The sequence below is a fragment of the Lepidochelys olivacea genome (assembly GCF_965140295.1).
Source record: "Lepidochelys olivacea isolate rLepOli2 genome assembly, chromosome: 15".
Taxonomy (NCBI): Eukaryota; Metazoa; Chordata; order Testudines; family Cheloniidae; genus Lepidochelys; species Lepidochelys olivacea.
Genome location: NC_140425.1, coordinates 21,786,539 through 21,803,564, shown reverse-complemented (window position 1 = coordinate 21,803,564; position 17,026 = coordinate 21,786,539). Strand labels below are relative to the sequence as shown.

The 17,026-nt window shown below is 47.8% G+C and overlaps 1 protein-coding gene across 3 annotated transcripts in view; it reads left to right on the top strand.

Moving 5' to 3' along the window:
* Positions 1–17,026, top strand: part of ULK1 (unc-51 like autophagy activating kinase 1) — a gene marked incomplete at its 5' end in the record, with an annotated part of 99,490 nt that overhangs the window by 39,286 nt on the left and 43,178 nt on the right. For all 3 annotated transcript variants that reach the window (XM_084649216.1, XM_084649218.1, XM_084649217.1), the window contains 2 exons: positions 9,377–9,435; positions 14,014–14,096. In XM_084649216.1, the coding sequence (XP_084505342.1) occupies positions 9,377–9,435; positions 14,014–14,096 (142 nt within the window). The remainder of the gene's footprint in view (positions 1–9,376; positions 9,436–14,013; positions 14,097–17,026) is intronic.

Below are 17,026 nucleotides of genomic sequence, written 5' to 3'. Positions count from 1 at the left end.
TTTTCATCTGTTTCACCCACACCAGGGGTCACATACAATACTGAGCATGAGGAACCCAGTCTCCAGGCAAATCAGCCTGTCTGTCTGTCCATCCCACTGAGCGAGATAGGCTCATTAATTCTCAAATCAATGGGATGCTCCATCTTTTTTCAGTGCTGCAAATATTGGTAGAGGCCGATGCTTCTTCTCCAGAGTCTGCCTCAGGGCAGCAGCGGAAATATATCCCCATGTGCGTGTGTTCTTGTGAAAGGCCAGCTTTTCAGAAGATTATCTTGGACCCTTAAAGCAATGGTGTCCCCAGCAGCTTGCTTTAAAATCAGTTTCCCTTTACGACTGTGCACAGGGAATATATATATTCTGTTACGCTTGAGGGTGTAGGGCAGGGGTGGGCAAATGTTTTGGCCTGAGGGCCGCATCGGGTTTCTGAAATTGTATGGAGGGACAGTTAGGGGAGGCTGTGCCTCCCAAAACAGCCAGGCATGGCTCAGCCCCTGCCCCCATCCAACCCCCCCGCTTCTCGCCCCCTGACGGTCCCCCCGGGACTCCTGCCTCATCAAACCCCCTTGATCCCTGACAGCCCTGCGGGAACCGCTGCCCCATCCACCTCCCCTGCTCTCGGTCCCCTGACTGCCCCCGGACCGCCCACCCTAACTGCCCCCCACTGCCCCATCCAACCCCCCCCCTTATTTCCTGACTGCCCCCCGGGACCCCTGTCCCATCCAACCACCCTTTCTCCCTGACCACCCCCGGACCCATCGCCCCTAACTGCCCCCCACTACTCTATTCAACTCCCTTCTCCTTCCTGACTGCCGACCCCTGGAACCCTTGCCTCCTCAACCCCCCTGCTCCCTGTCCCCTGACTGCCCCCCGCCGTCCCATCCAACCCCTCCTCTCCTTCCTGACTGTCCGTCCCGTGCCCCCATTCAACCCCCGTTCCCTGCCCTCTGACTGCCCAGACCCCTATCCACGCCCCTGCCCACCCCCTGAAGTCCCCTGTCCTCTATACAACCCCCCCACCCACCCACTCCCTGCCCCCTTACCGCGCTGCCTGGAGCACTGGTGGCTGGCAGTGTGGCTGCACCAGGACAGGCAGCCACGCAGCACAGAGCACTAGGTCGGGCTGTGCTCTGCAGCCCTGCCACCCAGAGCATTTTGCGGCGTGGCTGCGGGGGAGTGGGGACAGCCTCCTGGGCCAGGAGCTCAGGGGCCGGGCAGGACAGTCCCGTGGGCTGGATGTGGCCCACGGGCCGTAGTTTGCCCACCTCTGGTGTAGGAACTATGAGGAAGATCAACTAATCGGAAGGGAAATATTATGGCTGATTGGTATGACTCTGCTTTGAAATGGTGCATTGTAGCTGAAATAGCCTGGCTTCTGGAGTAGATTAGGAAGGTCTTATTGAAGAAGTCTTCTGTGTAAATATTGGTTTTTTTTCAAGACCAGAAAGGGACCATTATGATCATCTAGCATCTAACCCAGGCCTTAGAATTCCACCTAACGTGCCCATAACTTCTGGTTAAACTCAAGCCTGTCTTTAAGAAAGACACCCATACTTGATTTAAAGATGCCAAGCGATGAAGAATCTAGCACATCCCTCGGTGAATTGTTCCAGTAGTGAATTACCCACACTGTTCACCTTGTTTCCATCTAGCTTCAGCTTCCAGTTTTCTCCTCCCAAGCACCAGTTGCTCACATATGGTTATACTCATCTTGCTTTGTTCCTCTTATGCCAAGCAACGGGGGGTCCATGGTTTCCTCCACCTACCTGTTGAACTCCCCAAATCCTCCCATTCCATACCCCTTTCCAGGACATTCATACAGACTTAAAACCTTTCCCTAGCATGATCGCCTCCTTTCTAGCCAGGGGAGCACTATCAAGGGACTTCCTTTTGGAGCCTATTCATCCGCGTCGATGGGTGCATTGCAGAGTGATGTGCAATTTGCTTCCTACTTTTCAGAAGCTATTTCTACACTGCAGCCGCGAGGTGAGATTGCCGTATGTGTAGGCATAGCCCCAGAGTGCACAGGAACCTCAGTCCATACCTCTGTGGTTAGACGGCTATTTTTAGCAAGGTCTGCCTATACGTGCAGAAATGGCACCCCCCAACTGCAGCGTAGACCTACCCAGAGTCTCAGTGTGTGGGCTCCTGTCTCTTGTTTAGCCCAGGAAGCAAGAGACCAAGAATCAAACCAGGGTTTTCTGCGTATCAGTGCAGAGCGACATGGGGACAACGGCCATGAAAACGTCAGTTCTTCTCATCCGATATGAATTGATCTCAGGTCGCTCTTTTTGGGGGGGCTGAATTTTGAAACCCTGATCACTGTTGCAGCGGCCACTGAAACCTGATTTTCCCCGCCATCCCCCAATCCATCCGAATGACTGACTCACTGAAAATGAAGATAACTAAAAGAAAACTCTCCAGTGACATAAGCCCCGTTTTACAAGCTGCTGGATTTTCTCTGCTTTAGATTCAGAACTTTCGTAACTTAAAGTGAGATCTTGAATGTTTATGAAGTTATGTAACCGGGAGGGATAAGGTGATTTACAAGCCTGTTAGAAATCTTACAGGAAGGAATGGTTGAGTGTGGCCGTAAACTGAGGCTTTTATTTTGGTGTGGTCTCAGTGCTGAGGGCATGTTTTCCTTTCTAGATGCCAGGGTTATTTTTTCATCTCCGTTTTGGGATCTTCTCTGACAATGCTTTCTGGTTTGCCCACCTCGCTCTGTAACAAAAGTGAGCCTTCATCTTCCCTGCATGTGTAATTTTTGGTTTTACAGTATCTCCTATGGTTGGCATGGAAATTTTGACCATTTCATAGTGGCTGGTTACATTTTCTTGTTCTCAGTCTCAACAGCTTTGTTTAATGGGGAAGGGGGAAGAAATAACTGTTAGGAGAAAACAAAATAAATATTGTGTTTGTTTAAAATAAAGCTGTGTGTGTATACACACAAAGCTTTGACTCACACATATAAATGAGATCCTTGCCCACTATTAAAGTATCTCAAAGCTCCACACAAACTACTGATGGAAATTTCCCTGACATTGTTGGCCAAAGCTGGCATTGTAGGCATGCTGCACTCACAGGCAACCCTGGGGTGGCTGACTTCTTTGAAAAGCCTTACGTATGTCCATTATTATTATTCAGTGACAAATGCCTTTGTAACTACATGGAAATTTTCCTGTGACAATATTCTTTTTAGAAAATTGGCATAGCAAATATGTTACCCAGCCTGCTGTACTCAACTCTGCCAGCCTGGGGCTGGGGCTGAGGCTCCAGTGAAGGGGAAGGGCAGAGTCCAAGCTCTTTCTATTGTTCTGCCCACTTACTTATGCGGCGATGAGGCAACCCTACAGTGCTGTCAGATCAGCGATCTGGGTAGCTTGCATAGGGAAATAAGGGGTCACCTAACTCCTTGGCATGAGAAGAGTGATGATGCAGCGTGCATGGGTTGGAATGAGTGTTTTTCTTTAGTGGGTACATGTTGCACATCTGTCTTGATTTCCTTGCCTCTATTTTTTGGGGGTTGTGCTTTGGCAACAAAATACTGAGCCCTGTTTTGTTCCTACAGTAACCGTTATGAATCTGTTTGATCAGGGAGAAAGCAAAGCCCAGTCCAGATGGTCCTCTGAGTATGTGTGTGTGTTGAGATCGTGTGTTTACACTTAAGACAGAGGTTACCAACCGCTTTTCCCAGATTGTAAGTTCTAGGCAAATGAAGCCGGCCTGTGGCAGATGTTGCGAGAGCTAGTTAAATGTTAAAGGACTTTATTCCCTCATTTGCACCATTGGAGGCTTTGCAAGAGGTGCTGCAACAGCTGAAGGTCTTGGAGTCGATAATAATCAATTGTGCAAAGAGGTGGGGAGAGCATGGAGTGCAATTGTTGGTAGGTGCGGACTGGATAAAGCAGGGTTCGGTTTTGACATTTCTGAGCGGATTGCAGAGCAGCAAAATTAGCACAGAGTGGGGAGGTGGCTAGGGTGCCCAGACCCGCCTGGACAGATCAGCCAAGGAAAGAAGGTAAAGAGGCAGCTGCATCCCTCCAACACTCGTAAAGGTGCCTGTTTTCTACTGTCCAACTGAGACCGCTTGGAGTGTGTCTTGAGCCTGAAATAACCCAAATGCAGAACAAAGAAACTCTGGCTGGACGAGCCTGTTAGTCCAGTGTCCTTCCCCTGGCAATGGCCAGTGCCTGATGTTTCAGAGGAATGCAACCCCCTCTTCCTGTCCCAAACCTGGCTGGGTCTAGCGGGAGATGGTGGCTGCCCCTCAGCAGTGATCTGTTTCCTGTAGATTTTGCTGTCTCAGAGAGCAAGGTCCCCTTGAGTTTCACCCTTCTGGGTGGAAGTTTGTTCGTCGGCCAAGGTAGCTTATTTAGCCCGTGCCTGGGGAGGACACTTGCACGTCTGGTTAAGATTTTGTTAGATTCCTCAAGCCGAGCCAGAGAACGGCTGACTGCCGTTTCCCCTAGTGCAATGGAATATGGGATCCAGCCCCTCCGACATCTGCCTGCGTTTCACCTGTCATGAGCATCCATTGCTACATCTGGAGAGGCTCACAGGTGTGCTGTACATGCAAAAGGTTGTCCTCAGCAAGAAGATGAGTCTTTAAACGTACAATAGACTTCAAGGGACTTGGGTAGATGGATAAGGAGCTAGCACGTGTGGAAAGGCTGGGTCCAACTGTCTTGCTTTTCTACTGGGGAAATGTAACCTCCCAAATCAAGGCAGAAGAGGGTGGGTGGGTTTTCTTCTTCTTTATAGCTGTTTGTAGAAATGAAAATGAACAGCAGCCAGGTCACCCGAGCCAACTTCCCTGACTTCACCATTCCTCTCCTCACCCAACAAACACACCATGTCTGATTGTCAGACCTGGACAGTTGGTAGCGTGACTGTCCAGGCTGTCCAAAGGAGCTTTGTATCTTAAACATGTCCATCAACAAAACAAAGAGCCTGCCAGGGGGGTAAGATTAATAGGATGCATAATCCCTATTGACAGATTTGCTGAGCTTTGTATTAATGTTGAATTGTTAATATGCCTGGCCTAACGAATGAGGTGGTGGTCCAGAGTTGTGGCTTTTCTGCCTTATATGACTGAGGGCTCGCACGGTGTTTTCCCTTCTCTTGCTGTTTTATTTGTTTGTGTTATGGTAACATCTAGAAACTCCAACAGAGATCAGAGCCCTTTTGTGCTGCGCCCTGGACAAATACATAGACACAGTCTCTCCCTAAAGACCTTACCAATAAAATAGGCAAGGCAGACGGGAAGGAGGGGGGAACAGCCACAGAGAGGGGAAGAGATTTGCCTAGGGACACAGCAGGTCACTGGCAGAGCTAAGAATAGAATCCCAAACTCCTGAGTCCCAGTCCAGTGGCCTGTCTCTTAGCCTGGGGACAGAGCTCGAACCAGGCACAAGAGTTAAAAATTAACTTGTTTCAGAGTAGCAGCCGTGTTAGTCTGTATTCACAAAAAGAAAAGGAGTACTTGTGGCACCTTAGAGACTAAACAATTTGATTCCTTATGGTCTTGATTTATTTGTAAGACTTGGCCAGGTTGTACAGTCTTGATTTAATTTTTCAGAGGAGCAAGTACCACTGATGTTCCTGAGAGTTCCCGGTGCAGGGCGCCTCTAAAAATCAGGGTGCAATTTTGTGGGGTGGGGTGGGGTTTAAGGCTTGTGTTGCAACTTTCTATGCCTATGAGAGAGAGAGAGACAAATGAGAATGGCAATAGTTCAAACACTTAAAAGTGCTGGTCTGCCAGCTCTGAAAAAGTTAAGCTGTCTGTGTGTGTTCTCATCCCAGCTAGCTGCTAGATGAAAAATTAATTTCCAAGCCTGATGCACTGAGCCTGCTGCGCTATTCTTTCCCAGTTCATTCTGCCTAGATAAGTACTAGGATTATGTGCCATTTATAACAACCATAAGGAATTTACACTCTGAAATGAGCCTCCAGTGCAACTGATGAAGGAAGGTTTTTATACCTGGAACTTAAACAAACCTTTTGTTTGGAAAGCAGGCTGGTTTTATAGCCCCAAACTGAGTTAACCAGAGCCAGTCCTGTGTTGTTAGGGATGAGAAATTCCGTTTCTAGAATTGCTGCTGGTTTTTGCAGGATTTGGGGAAACTGTGCTGATTTAAACACACACCAGAAGCAGATAGTGGCTAGGTGACAACAAGTTAGTCAGCTAGGGGAAGAGAGTGAGAATGACACTATAGGCTGGTGCTTAGCATGCTCACCTAGGATTTGGGAGATCCAGATTCAAGTACCTGCTCCAGTGACTAATTATTTATACGCAGTAGAACAGGAGAGATTGAGAGAGACCTGCTGAAATGTAGGAGATCCAAGTTCAGATCTCTTCTCCACATTAGGCAGAGATGGGAATTGAACCTGGGTGTGTCTCGTCCCAGAAGAGTACCCTAACCACTGGGCTGAAGGTGATCTGCCTACTTCCCTCCCGCAGTGTTTTGTGAATCTAGTCATCCCTGGTTTTTGTCAAAGCAAACAAAGTGGGTTGGTTGAAATGAAAGGTTCAGATTCTTATTTTTTTAACTTGAGTTCATTGCAACTTTTTGTTTTTGATTTGACCTGAAACAAAATTTATTTTCAATTTTTCAGAATTGCCAGCAAATGGAAACGGCCATTATTTGCCCAGCTGTACCTGTGAATTTCTATTCTGGGGGGGGCAGTATATTACCCCCCAAAAGCATGGAATAGTTAGTGCAGTCAATAGATCATTGACGTCTGAGCTCTCCCAACAGTGCGCAGCCTTGAGCAGCACTGCCTGTATAGTGAGATGGTTATTGTAGGTCTAGTCTTAACTTATTCCTAGACGTGGAGCCGGATGGCTCAGCTGATTAGTCACACGGTTACACTATGATGCAGGCTTGTCTGGGCCATTGGTGATCAGAAGTGTCATCTGAGGGGGTTTGGTGGCCAATGTGAACTGGGTTTGGTAGTGTGAGTCCATTTCCCAGCAGACACATGATTACATTGTAGTTACCAATGCTGCAGAAAGGACCCTCTTGGGCAGCGCCAGCTAAGAGACCAAAGTTTAGTTGGGCAGGGATTAAACCACCCTACCACTGCTAGATGTGTTGCCTCCAGAACAGGTGAGAAGCTAATCGCTAAGCCAGTGTGGGGGAAAATTGCAATAAAACCTGTTCAGAAAATAAATGCAAGACTCCCTTCTCCAAACCTGTGCGTCCAAACTTTCCATAGTCCCTAAATTGCCTTTTTATTAAATTTTAAAAGGGGGAGTTTTGTTAAAGGGTTTTATTTGTGCTCAAAAAACATGCTCCCAATTAACTTTCACTTTAAAGACGTGCTCCTTTGATATACTGCAGCTGTTACTTCTAGGAAGCTTCTGACAAAATGTTTGAAATAGATCAGAGATTCATTGCATGTCTAAAACAATTGAGCTGTTGACCCAGGGAGTGAATAAAGAAGACAGACAATCCTTCTGTCTCTTGCTGACATGAATGAACACTTAACCTGATCGTCGTGGAACTGTATTCCCACTTGTAGGGTTCTGTGTGTGTGTGTGTCCATAGCCTTGCTGTCAAGCTCTTCTGTGCCATGTGTGTCCAGGCTTGTTTGAAATTGGACGAACAATGAGATGCGAATCACAGAGCAGGATCCATGTGGGGGAAGGGTACCAAAAAAAAAGGCAGATCTGTACTGAAATAAATCAGGTTAGACTGCCAGGCTTGGAAACGCCGTCCCATGGATTGTCTTCGGTGACGCGGCCACCTCTGCTGCACAGGGGGTCGCTTAACATTTTTGTGAATCTGGAAAACGGAGCATATCGCTGTGTCCCAGTTTTGTCCCAGCTCTTTCCATATGATAACGAGGGATCGGTTGCCGCAGAAAGGAAATCTGGGACAGCTTTCTTGTTCCACTGAAAGAGAAGCTCCGCTTCCTTGTAGGAAGGGGTGTGTGTGCGTGCGTGGGGGTGTGCGTGCATGAGCACACGTGCGAGCTTAGAAACAATAGCTTTGTCACAAACTCTGATCAGCCGAAGTTTTGCAGCTCACGAAGGGCCTGATCCAAAACATACAGAAGTCAACTGATCTCCCATTGGCTTCGCTCGGCTTCCGATTTGTCCCAGTAGCTGTCGTTAGCTGAGTTTTCACCTTCAGGCCTGCAGGTGCTGTTGAAGACGGGCAGCATGCTGTGAAGTGCTGGCTAAACACCAATGGCAAAACAACCATGTGACTGCTTGTCCAGCCTCTAAGCATGCTGCAGCCGTGACAGCTCACACCTGTCCACGGCCCAGTTTGTCTGCATGGCCCCTGCTGGCTCCTTAAGCAGGTTAGTTGACCTGAAATGCTTCCAATTCCGAAATGGTCTTTTGAGGTCTTTTGGTAAATCTGCCTGGTTCTCTGCTGATCCCTAGGGTCAGGACAAACTGCCTGTGACCTCCCAGTGCCTCCCACCTTTTGCAAACAGTGCATCCTGCAGCAGTGATCGGGCCAGAGCGTGACTCTTTCCCTTCTCTCTTCCCCATTCCCACTTGCCTCCATGTCTGTGGTTTGCATGCCAGCCAGTCCACACTGCGTTGCATTAGAGACCATTGGTCTAGGCTGAAAGCTTCTGGACACGAAGAACACTCTCGGGGAAATTTACAGGTTCTGTATTATTTAGTTCATAAAAAACAAACAAAAGAGGAACAGCATGAGGAGGCTGTATGGGACTTTGCTTATTTCCTGGAGACTTTATTTTTAACTCTGGAGGCTAACCTCTCATAGTGGGTAGCATTATTTTTTTAACTCTTGTCTCTCCCAGAATTTGATTTCTTTATGTTCATGACCAAAAACACTTTCTCATCCGTGATAACACCTGTAGCTTGAGAATTGCTGGCAAAAGACGCTAGGGTCTGGTTGTCTTGATTTTTCAGTTTCTCAGGAGAACTGGTGTTCTCAACTGATGCCTTTCACGTCAACAACCTCCCTGCTCCCTTTCTTAAGACCCTGAAGCACTAATCCATGTTCTCTGCAGGAGCTGCCATTCATCATTTGGAACTCCTCACGTCTGCAATTATTTAGCCTCCTGGGAGAAGGTTATTCGGGCAGCTTAGAACTGAGCTGCAGAACTCATGGAAATGAAGCTGAGCCTTCAGAAAAGGAGAGGAAAATAGAATCAGGTCAGGGACAAAAATACAGGAGGCTGAAATACTGTATTTTCAGTTCACACCGCAGTCTGGGTATTGCAGTCTGTAGGGTCTCCTGAAATAGGAGCTGCTCTCCCTGCTAGTCCAGCAGCAGGAAAGCAACCACAGTACACTTCAAAGCAATTGTGAAATAGGTTAAAATAATAATAATTCCTCTCCCTGCGTTATTGCAAGCTGCTCTAGACACGTTTTCTTTCTTCTCCATAGGCCAGCAGCCCTCAAGATCTTCGTCTCTTCTATGAGAAAAACAAGATGCTGATGCCCAAGTAAGCATTCTTCCAGCATTACTATTTTTTCCTACTTGCTTACTCTGTCTGTATTTACACCTGTCCTCTTGTGCCATCAGCTCATCATGTTGGGGATATGACTTAACTATTTGGCCACCTGCCTCTACATTCCTTAAGCAGCAGCAGTGTGGTCCAGAGAGTGTCAAGCTGCTTGTAGATTTCCCGAATTGGCTCTGTCTCCTCCCACAAACACCCATTTCGCTGCTGCATGCACCCTAGAACATGCTTTGTATGGAAGCTGCCCTGCTGAATAGAGACTTTTTGCAAGCGATTTCCAAAGGCCTTGTTCCCCATGTGCAAGTTGGCCTTCCTGTGTCGGGTACTACCTACTGGGTTCAAGAGCAGCCATGATTTTCCCCATTGCAAGCATCCCAAGGTAGCATCCAATACTGCAGGCCTTCCTAGCAGCACCAATCCTGTAGCACTTATTCACTGCATGTAGGTCACATACCCAGTTTCCCATGTGCCAGGAAAGCCACTTCCTGAGCCTGTAACCCTTTCAGAGGGAAATACAGAGCTGAGTGCGTGCCCTTGGCATGTGGAAATTGTTTCAGTTCCCAGGGTGTGTCAGGAGAGCAGCGTTCTCATCCCAGAGTGGTATGAACTCACTGCTGGAATAATGAAATAGCTGACGTACAGAGTGCTTTTTTGTTAAATGGGTGGGAGCTTTTATTTTGATGCTATGCTCTTAAATGAGAGCCACGCTGTCTCCTTTAGAAACCTCCCTCTGACTCTCTAGAGATGGACTTAAACCCACACTCCAGATCCTCTGAACCTTGGGAAAAATTGGATCCCAACTTGGGAAGCTCAAACCCAGCATGACATTTACCTGAGGTGGGGGACGAAAGAAAAGTGAACTGCACATAAACTGTCTTGTCGGACCTGACGTCCTATCCCGACCTGCTAGGCGGAATTGGCGTAGAGGGTGTATAGCTTAATAGTGTGTATAACTTTGTAGGGTGTGAGTTCATTGTGTCAGAGGGTATATAGTTAATTTATCCACTAAAGCAGCCACCAAAGGGGAGTCAAGAAATCAAAGCTTTATAAATCCATAACGATGCACAACGTGCGTGAATTTTTTTCTTTTCTTGTGACGAAAATGATGGTTTTGATCAAAGTGTTGAACGTTGTGAGCCCTGCCCCCTCCCTGTGCTTGTAGCCCAAGGGATCATGGGAGTCAGAACAGCCTTATGGTGGGAGGAGCCCGTGGCAGAAAGTGAAGCAGATGCGCCCGCCCCGCTCATCCCTAAAAATAAATTCATGTTCCCTTATGAATCTGTACATTTTTAATGCCTGGGAAATATAATCATTTCCAGGAAAAGCCTTTTTCCACCAGTAGGAGCGTTCTGCCCTGTCAGCATTGTGAATTGCTGAGCGCTCGGGAGGAGGCATTCAGTGATTAAAAATGAAACGGGGCAATGATAAAGTGAGAGACCTCCTTATTTATCAGCGCTGCATCTGAATTAGCAAGGCCCTGCTAAAAAAGCAGACCCCCAGCCTTCCTTGTGTTACCATTTTTCTTCCAACGCCTGGATTTTGGAGAGTGTCTTTATAATGTGTGCAACGCTCTGTGCCATTTCTTGAGTAAACCTGGATAAAACGGCCTCCTCAGCCTGGCTAGTGAAACCCAAAACCACCCAAGAGCCCTCGCCCTCATCTGCCTGGGCAGTGCCAGGCTCTTGTTACATTCTCCTCGGGGCTAATCAGCAGGGCACACCTGTTTCCCCACCCACTGGTACAGTCACTAGAGAAGAAATGTAGTTTGGTTGGGGGGGAAGGGAGAGAAGGCTCTTTAAACTCTCAGTAGAAATCTCTGTTCCTCGTGAACTGACATGACTGTGGATGGATAAAATGTCACTCTGGGGTGGAAAGCTCGCACTGGGAGCAGCAAGCCAGACGGCCTCATTATTTTATGGTAATTTAGTACCAGTCAAAATAACGAACATTCATCGTCTGGATTTGCACAGCAAGTTAACACGCTCTGGGTGGGGTGTGGAGGAGGAACTGCTTTTATTGTTCATGTTAAATTGCTTGGCCTAGGCCTTGGAAAAACAATGCTGAAGGGTGGCCAAGCTTGTCACTTCTGAGAGGCAGCGTATAAGGTGGCAGAGGGGATATCGACACTTGGAGCTGGGGGGGGGGGTGATTCCCAAGGTGAGGAGACATGCCCACGCTGGCTCTGATCTAGCTAGCATGCTGAGAACGGAGTGTAGCCGCAGCAAGGCAAGTGGGGCACGTACCTAGCATCTCAAACTGGTATGTACTTGGGGCAGCTAGCCCTCCATGGCACTGCAGCGACAGTCTATTTTTAGCCCACTAACTATCAGAGCTAGCGTGGGCATGTCTCCTCCAGCTGGTGGTTATACTTTCAGCTCAAAGTGTGCGCGTCCTCTGCCATGTGACCTTACGCATTGCACTTGACCTGCTTGATTTTTGGCTGTAAAACTGCATAAAAGCTGAACCTTGCTAGGAAAAGGAAGCTGTGTCTTAGATGAGCTATTTAGGTTACCCATCGCCTGTGTGCAATGGATAAATAAATTACCACCACAGGACTCGGGGACTGGAGTCCATAAGCAGTGGCATATTGGTCAGGATAGCTTGCAAAGCTGTGGTCTTGGACTACTTCTATAGTGTGTTTCTAGGGGTTCCGCTTTCTGACAACTACCTTGAACTGCCTGTCCTCTTGGCTGTGACCACATGTAGCCTCAGTTTAATATTGGGGTCGGTCTACACTGCAGTTGTGGGCTGTGATTGCGGCTCGTGTAGATGTACCTGAGCTAGCTTAATATAGCTACTTTGGGTCAAGGAGCAGTGAAGTCACGGCAGCATGGGCTTTACTGTGGGCTTTGCAAGCCTTCCCAGGGTAACTACTCATGTGGCTAGCCTGTGCTGAAGTTCTCTCTGCTGGAGCTTCGCTGGTCCGGGACCTGTGCTGGCTACCTTAAAATTAGATCAGCTATGCCTACACCTTATGCAATCATACCCCGTGATTGCAACATAAACACATCCTTAGATGCATCCTCTCTGGGGGGGTCTAGATACCCTGCCCTGGGCAGGCATTTGTTAATGTTTTGTGCCTGGGAGAGATTGCAAAACACCTCCTTCTGCACAAACAAGGCTGGTGTGATGCTTGCAAAGACTGTTCTAGGAATTGCTGGGTCCGAATTCCTCTGAGAGAGAGGCCCAGGGCTTCGCAGAAAAAATAACTGACTAGTTTCAAAGCCTTCCAATATAGATCGTGCCTAATGGCTTCTGTTTCGCTCGTGACTGAGCAAGACAGTGTTAATGCTCGCCAGCACTCTCCCCTCTGGCCCCAGCCGCTCTCCTTTCGCTTTGTTTTCATTCATATCTCTGCTGGGGAGGGGGAAGGTGGAAGCAGAGCAGAATTGGCAGGCAGGGGTAAATAGGTATCTGCTCCCCTTCTCAAAGTTAAGTTTGTTGCCCGCCTGTCCTGGGGTGGGGTTAACCCGGCTCCGCGGAGGTGGGCCCGAGCAGGCTGTGTGTTCCACAACAACGGTTGGCTGGAGGCTCTGTGTAGTTATAATTCCTGTGCAGATGGTGCAGGGCATTACCTTAGCTGACCCCCAGGATGGGAGGGGAGGCAGGGGAGGCTGTTCGACTGCAGGGATGGTGCTGTGCCCAGCCGTGATAAACGGAGCTAATGCTGACAGAGCCTGGATCTGGCTCCATCTCATTTGAAGAGCTCTGCTGTCTCTGGGGGCAGGTCTCAGACATTATTCCCCGGCGCAGTCCTTCCTAGTTGCCGAGGGAAATCAACAAAGCTCTCTCCACTCATGCAAAAGCTGAATTATCTTTTCCCGTCCCTAACATATACAGTGATTCTCCGCTCCTCGCTGTGTGCCTGTGTATCAAGAACTTGGCCCCAGGACTGGACATGACACACCTTTTTCCCCCAAGGCATATGCCTTTATCCCACTTTTCTTTTTACTTACCGTGGGGAAATATGGCATTCATGTTAACTTCTTGTAGGTGGCAAAGGCCCAGATTTTGGGGCACCTACTGTAAATACTATTGAACACGTCATTTTTTTGAAGGGCGGGTGCTGGTCTTATGTAAACTGTCTGTGTCTTTTAACATAAACATCTAATGAAATCAGTTGTAAATTGGTAAAGCTGATCTTCAGGACCCATTGTGGGGTTTAACAAGAAGCTTCTATTGAATAAAGGGCTCCATCTTGGTGATCTGTTTTATTTACTCTGTGCTATATGTTGTACGTGAAATAGACACTACTGAGAACCCAACCAGATTGCTATAAAATCATTCTCAAAAGCAAGGCTCTGCCGATGTTCGTGGAAGAGGTCTTTACACTTAGAGGAGCCAGAGCTTTAACACTAGCAAAACAGGGATTTGGGTGTGAGCACCACTGGGACAAAAATAAAGTGGTTTCCTCTTTCAGCTCCTCTGCAGTGAGCGTGGATTCTGTTTCTAGCCCAACAAGTGTGAGGTGGGGCTTTTAGTTTGCATTAACTCATATTTAAGAGCTGTTCAAGGTGTCTGTAAGTTTAACTTTTGTTTTCAACGGTCTAAAAATCCTAGCATCCCCAGAGAGACATCCAGCCACCTGAGGCAGCTGCTACTGGGTCTTCTGCAGCGCAATCATAAGGACCGCATGGACTTTGGTAAGAGAGTCACCTGTTCTAATGATTAAGACAAAACGAATGAAAATGGTGTCTGTGTTGGCTCTACCTCTTTAGTATCATGACACTCCAGGTCTCTGAGGGCTTGCTGATGCTACATCGTGCGGTGGATAGAATTCCAGGCAGTTCCAGCTGCCCAAGGGTCAGCATGATCCTTGAATTTTATTCCAGCTGGATGTGCCAACTGCAATCAGTGTTGACCCCAGTTGGCTTTGAACTTTTGCATCAGAATTTCATTCCCGTTTTTGGTGCTGAATGCCACCTGCCCTCCCTCGTGGACACCCACTCCCGGCAGTCTGGCCTTCAACTTTTGCAACCTGCTTTGTGTGTGCCAAAATGACACGACAGATGAACATCTATCTGTGTCCTTATCACTAGTCTGCATGCACCACCTCACCTCCGGTTCCTCTCCTGTGTCCGTTGCTACTCGCACACCATACACAATATGTATGATAGGTGATCCATTGTACATTCTCCCCTCCACCCGGGAAGCCAGCACAAGAAACCTCAACCTGTTTATCAGTTCCTTCCCTTGCCAGTAGGGTTTTCACAGAACCATCCATGTTCCCTTCCCAGGGCTCATATGGCCCTTCCAGCCCTCACCCTCAGAGGGTCGCCTGGCACTTCTTATTCCCTGCAGATATCTCACCCAGGCTTTGTGCCTGGCTGGCTTGGAGAGCCTGCATCTAGGTCCTTCATCACAGGTGCCACTTCCAGCCAATCCTACTCCTGTGACCTGTGATGCTTACTCTGGTCAGGGCTCCACACAGGGCTCCTCAATCCCATGTTTCAGGGGAAAACAAGGCACAGGTACCCAAAGTCCCTGAAAGGAGCCAGCTCCCCTTTTGACAGTTCTGTTTGATCTGTTTCCACCCACAGCACAGCCGGCAGCTAAACCCTTTTCGACGGGGTAGAAGACAGAAGAAGACGACCATACGTCAGAGAGGGTTTTGGGCATTATAGAATGCATTCATACACAGGGGAGCAAATAATAAAGAAAATTAAAAGCTATGTTTTCATTGTCACAATGCCAGTAGCCAAATAGATCCGTTTCATCTACCAGCCTCTTAGTCCTGGCCCTGTGCAGGGCTCTTTAAGTGGCTTCCCTGAAACTAATCTCCTGGAATAGAAGCCATGTTTCATCTTTGTGCTAAATATTAATGTAGTGTGATGCAAAGTGAATGGCTACATATGCCTTTACCTAGCTAGCAGCAGTTGCCCTCAGAATGAAGTGGAACAGGGGAGGGATAGCTCAGTGGTTTGAGCATTGACCTGCTAAACCCAGGGTTGTGAGTTCAATCCTTGAGGGGGCCATTTAGGGATTTGGGGCAAAAACTGGGGATTGGTCCTGCTTTGAGCAGGGGAGGGGGTTGGACTAGATGACCTCCTGAGGTCCCTTCCAACCCTGATATTCTATGATTCTATGCGTGGCTAGCCACGTGGGTGTGGCTGCGTGTCTGAAATGTTGTTGCTCTTTGTCTAGGCTTCAGATAGAAGTGCTTGATTTTAGAATTGGCTATCTGGGTTTCCCTGATGCTGTCAGTCCTGGTTAATGCAAATTGGTTTGCTCTCTCGGTTGTTCTTTCAGAGTGGAACCTTTTCTTGAATCCCCTAATATCTAGATAAAATGTGTGCATGGATTAACCAGGACTGAACGTAATTACATCACCCTGGTTATGGAAGTTTGGATGTGGAGCAGGACGCATGGATTAGAGGAAATGTGCATTTTCAAAGGAGTGCTAGCCAATTCAACAGATACACAGACAGGCCAGAGCCTGTTCAATGGTTGCGTATAGGTCTTCTGTTGAGAGTGGTATTCACCTAGTGCTGTGGGTTTCAACCTTTTCCAGTGACCTCATGTTACAAAAGAAAATAATTGGGGGGTCCCCTTCCCATCTAGTGATGAGCTGAATGTCCATAGCCGCCTGCCCCGGACTGGTTCATGATCCGCTGGGGGTAGTGACCTTAGATTGCATTGGGAATAACAGTCATGACACTTGCAGTAGATTCTACTGGTTTATGGCTGCTGCCTGGTTCTTATTACTGTGTGTGTTGGGGTGGGGGGGGACGTTCCTTAAGTGACACTCGTATACGATTCACCCCTTTCTGTGGTGGAGTCGCCTATATTCTGTCCATAAACTTCAGCCAAGCCACTCCTTTATCAGCTGCTTTGCTGTGATTATAATTCACACATCTTGATGCTACTGGCCATGCCAGAGTGCTGCCAATCAGTCAGGAGAGAGCCAGGCCATGATTTATTGAGAACCGTGTATGCCTCAGCACCCTGGTCTGATTCTTTCTTCCTCTCCTCGCGGGGCTAAGTCTTCCCTCCCGCAGAGAGCGTTTGAGCTCCCTCCCTACTTGTGACGAAACTACCCAACCGTCTTCTCTTTCCAGGCTCTCCTTTCCAATGTCAAGCCTTGGACTATTCTGTGGGTCTGGAGGCTGTTTTCTATTGAACACACACAGGCTGAATGGGTCTATTGGCCCCTCCCTTTGCCTCTCCAATTTTTGGTATTTAAAAAAAAAAATCCCTGTTGCTTTCACAGCAAGTGGATACAAAAGTATATATTTTATAAGGGGAGGACTTACATCTTCTAGTGCTCAGAGAATTATAATATATATATATATATAAAATATAATAAATGGGTGACCAGATGTCCTGATTTGATAGAGACAGTCCCAATATTTGGGGATTTTTCTTATATAGGTGCCTATTATCCCCCACACTTTATCCCGATTTTTCATATTTGCTATCTGGTCACCATATATATTCTGTGTATGGCCAGGATTAAGTAGTGAGGAGCTCTTCTGTGAGGACTCAGGTATATTGTTTCCCCTTTCTCCCTGGAGCTCTCAGTGAGGATCAGTTTGCTGACCCTGGTTTCTGTTAATCCCCCTTGAGGTGCGTG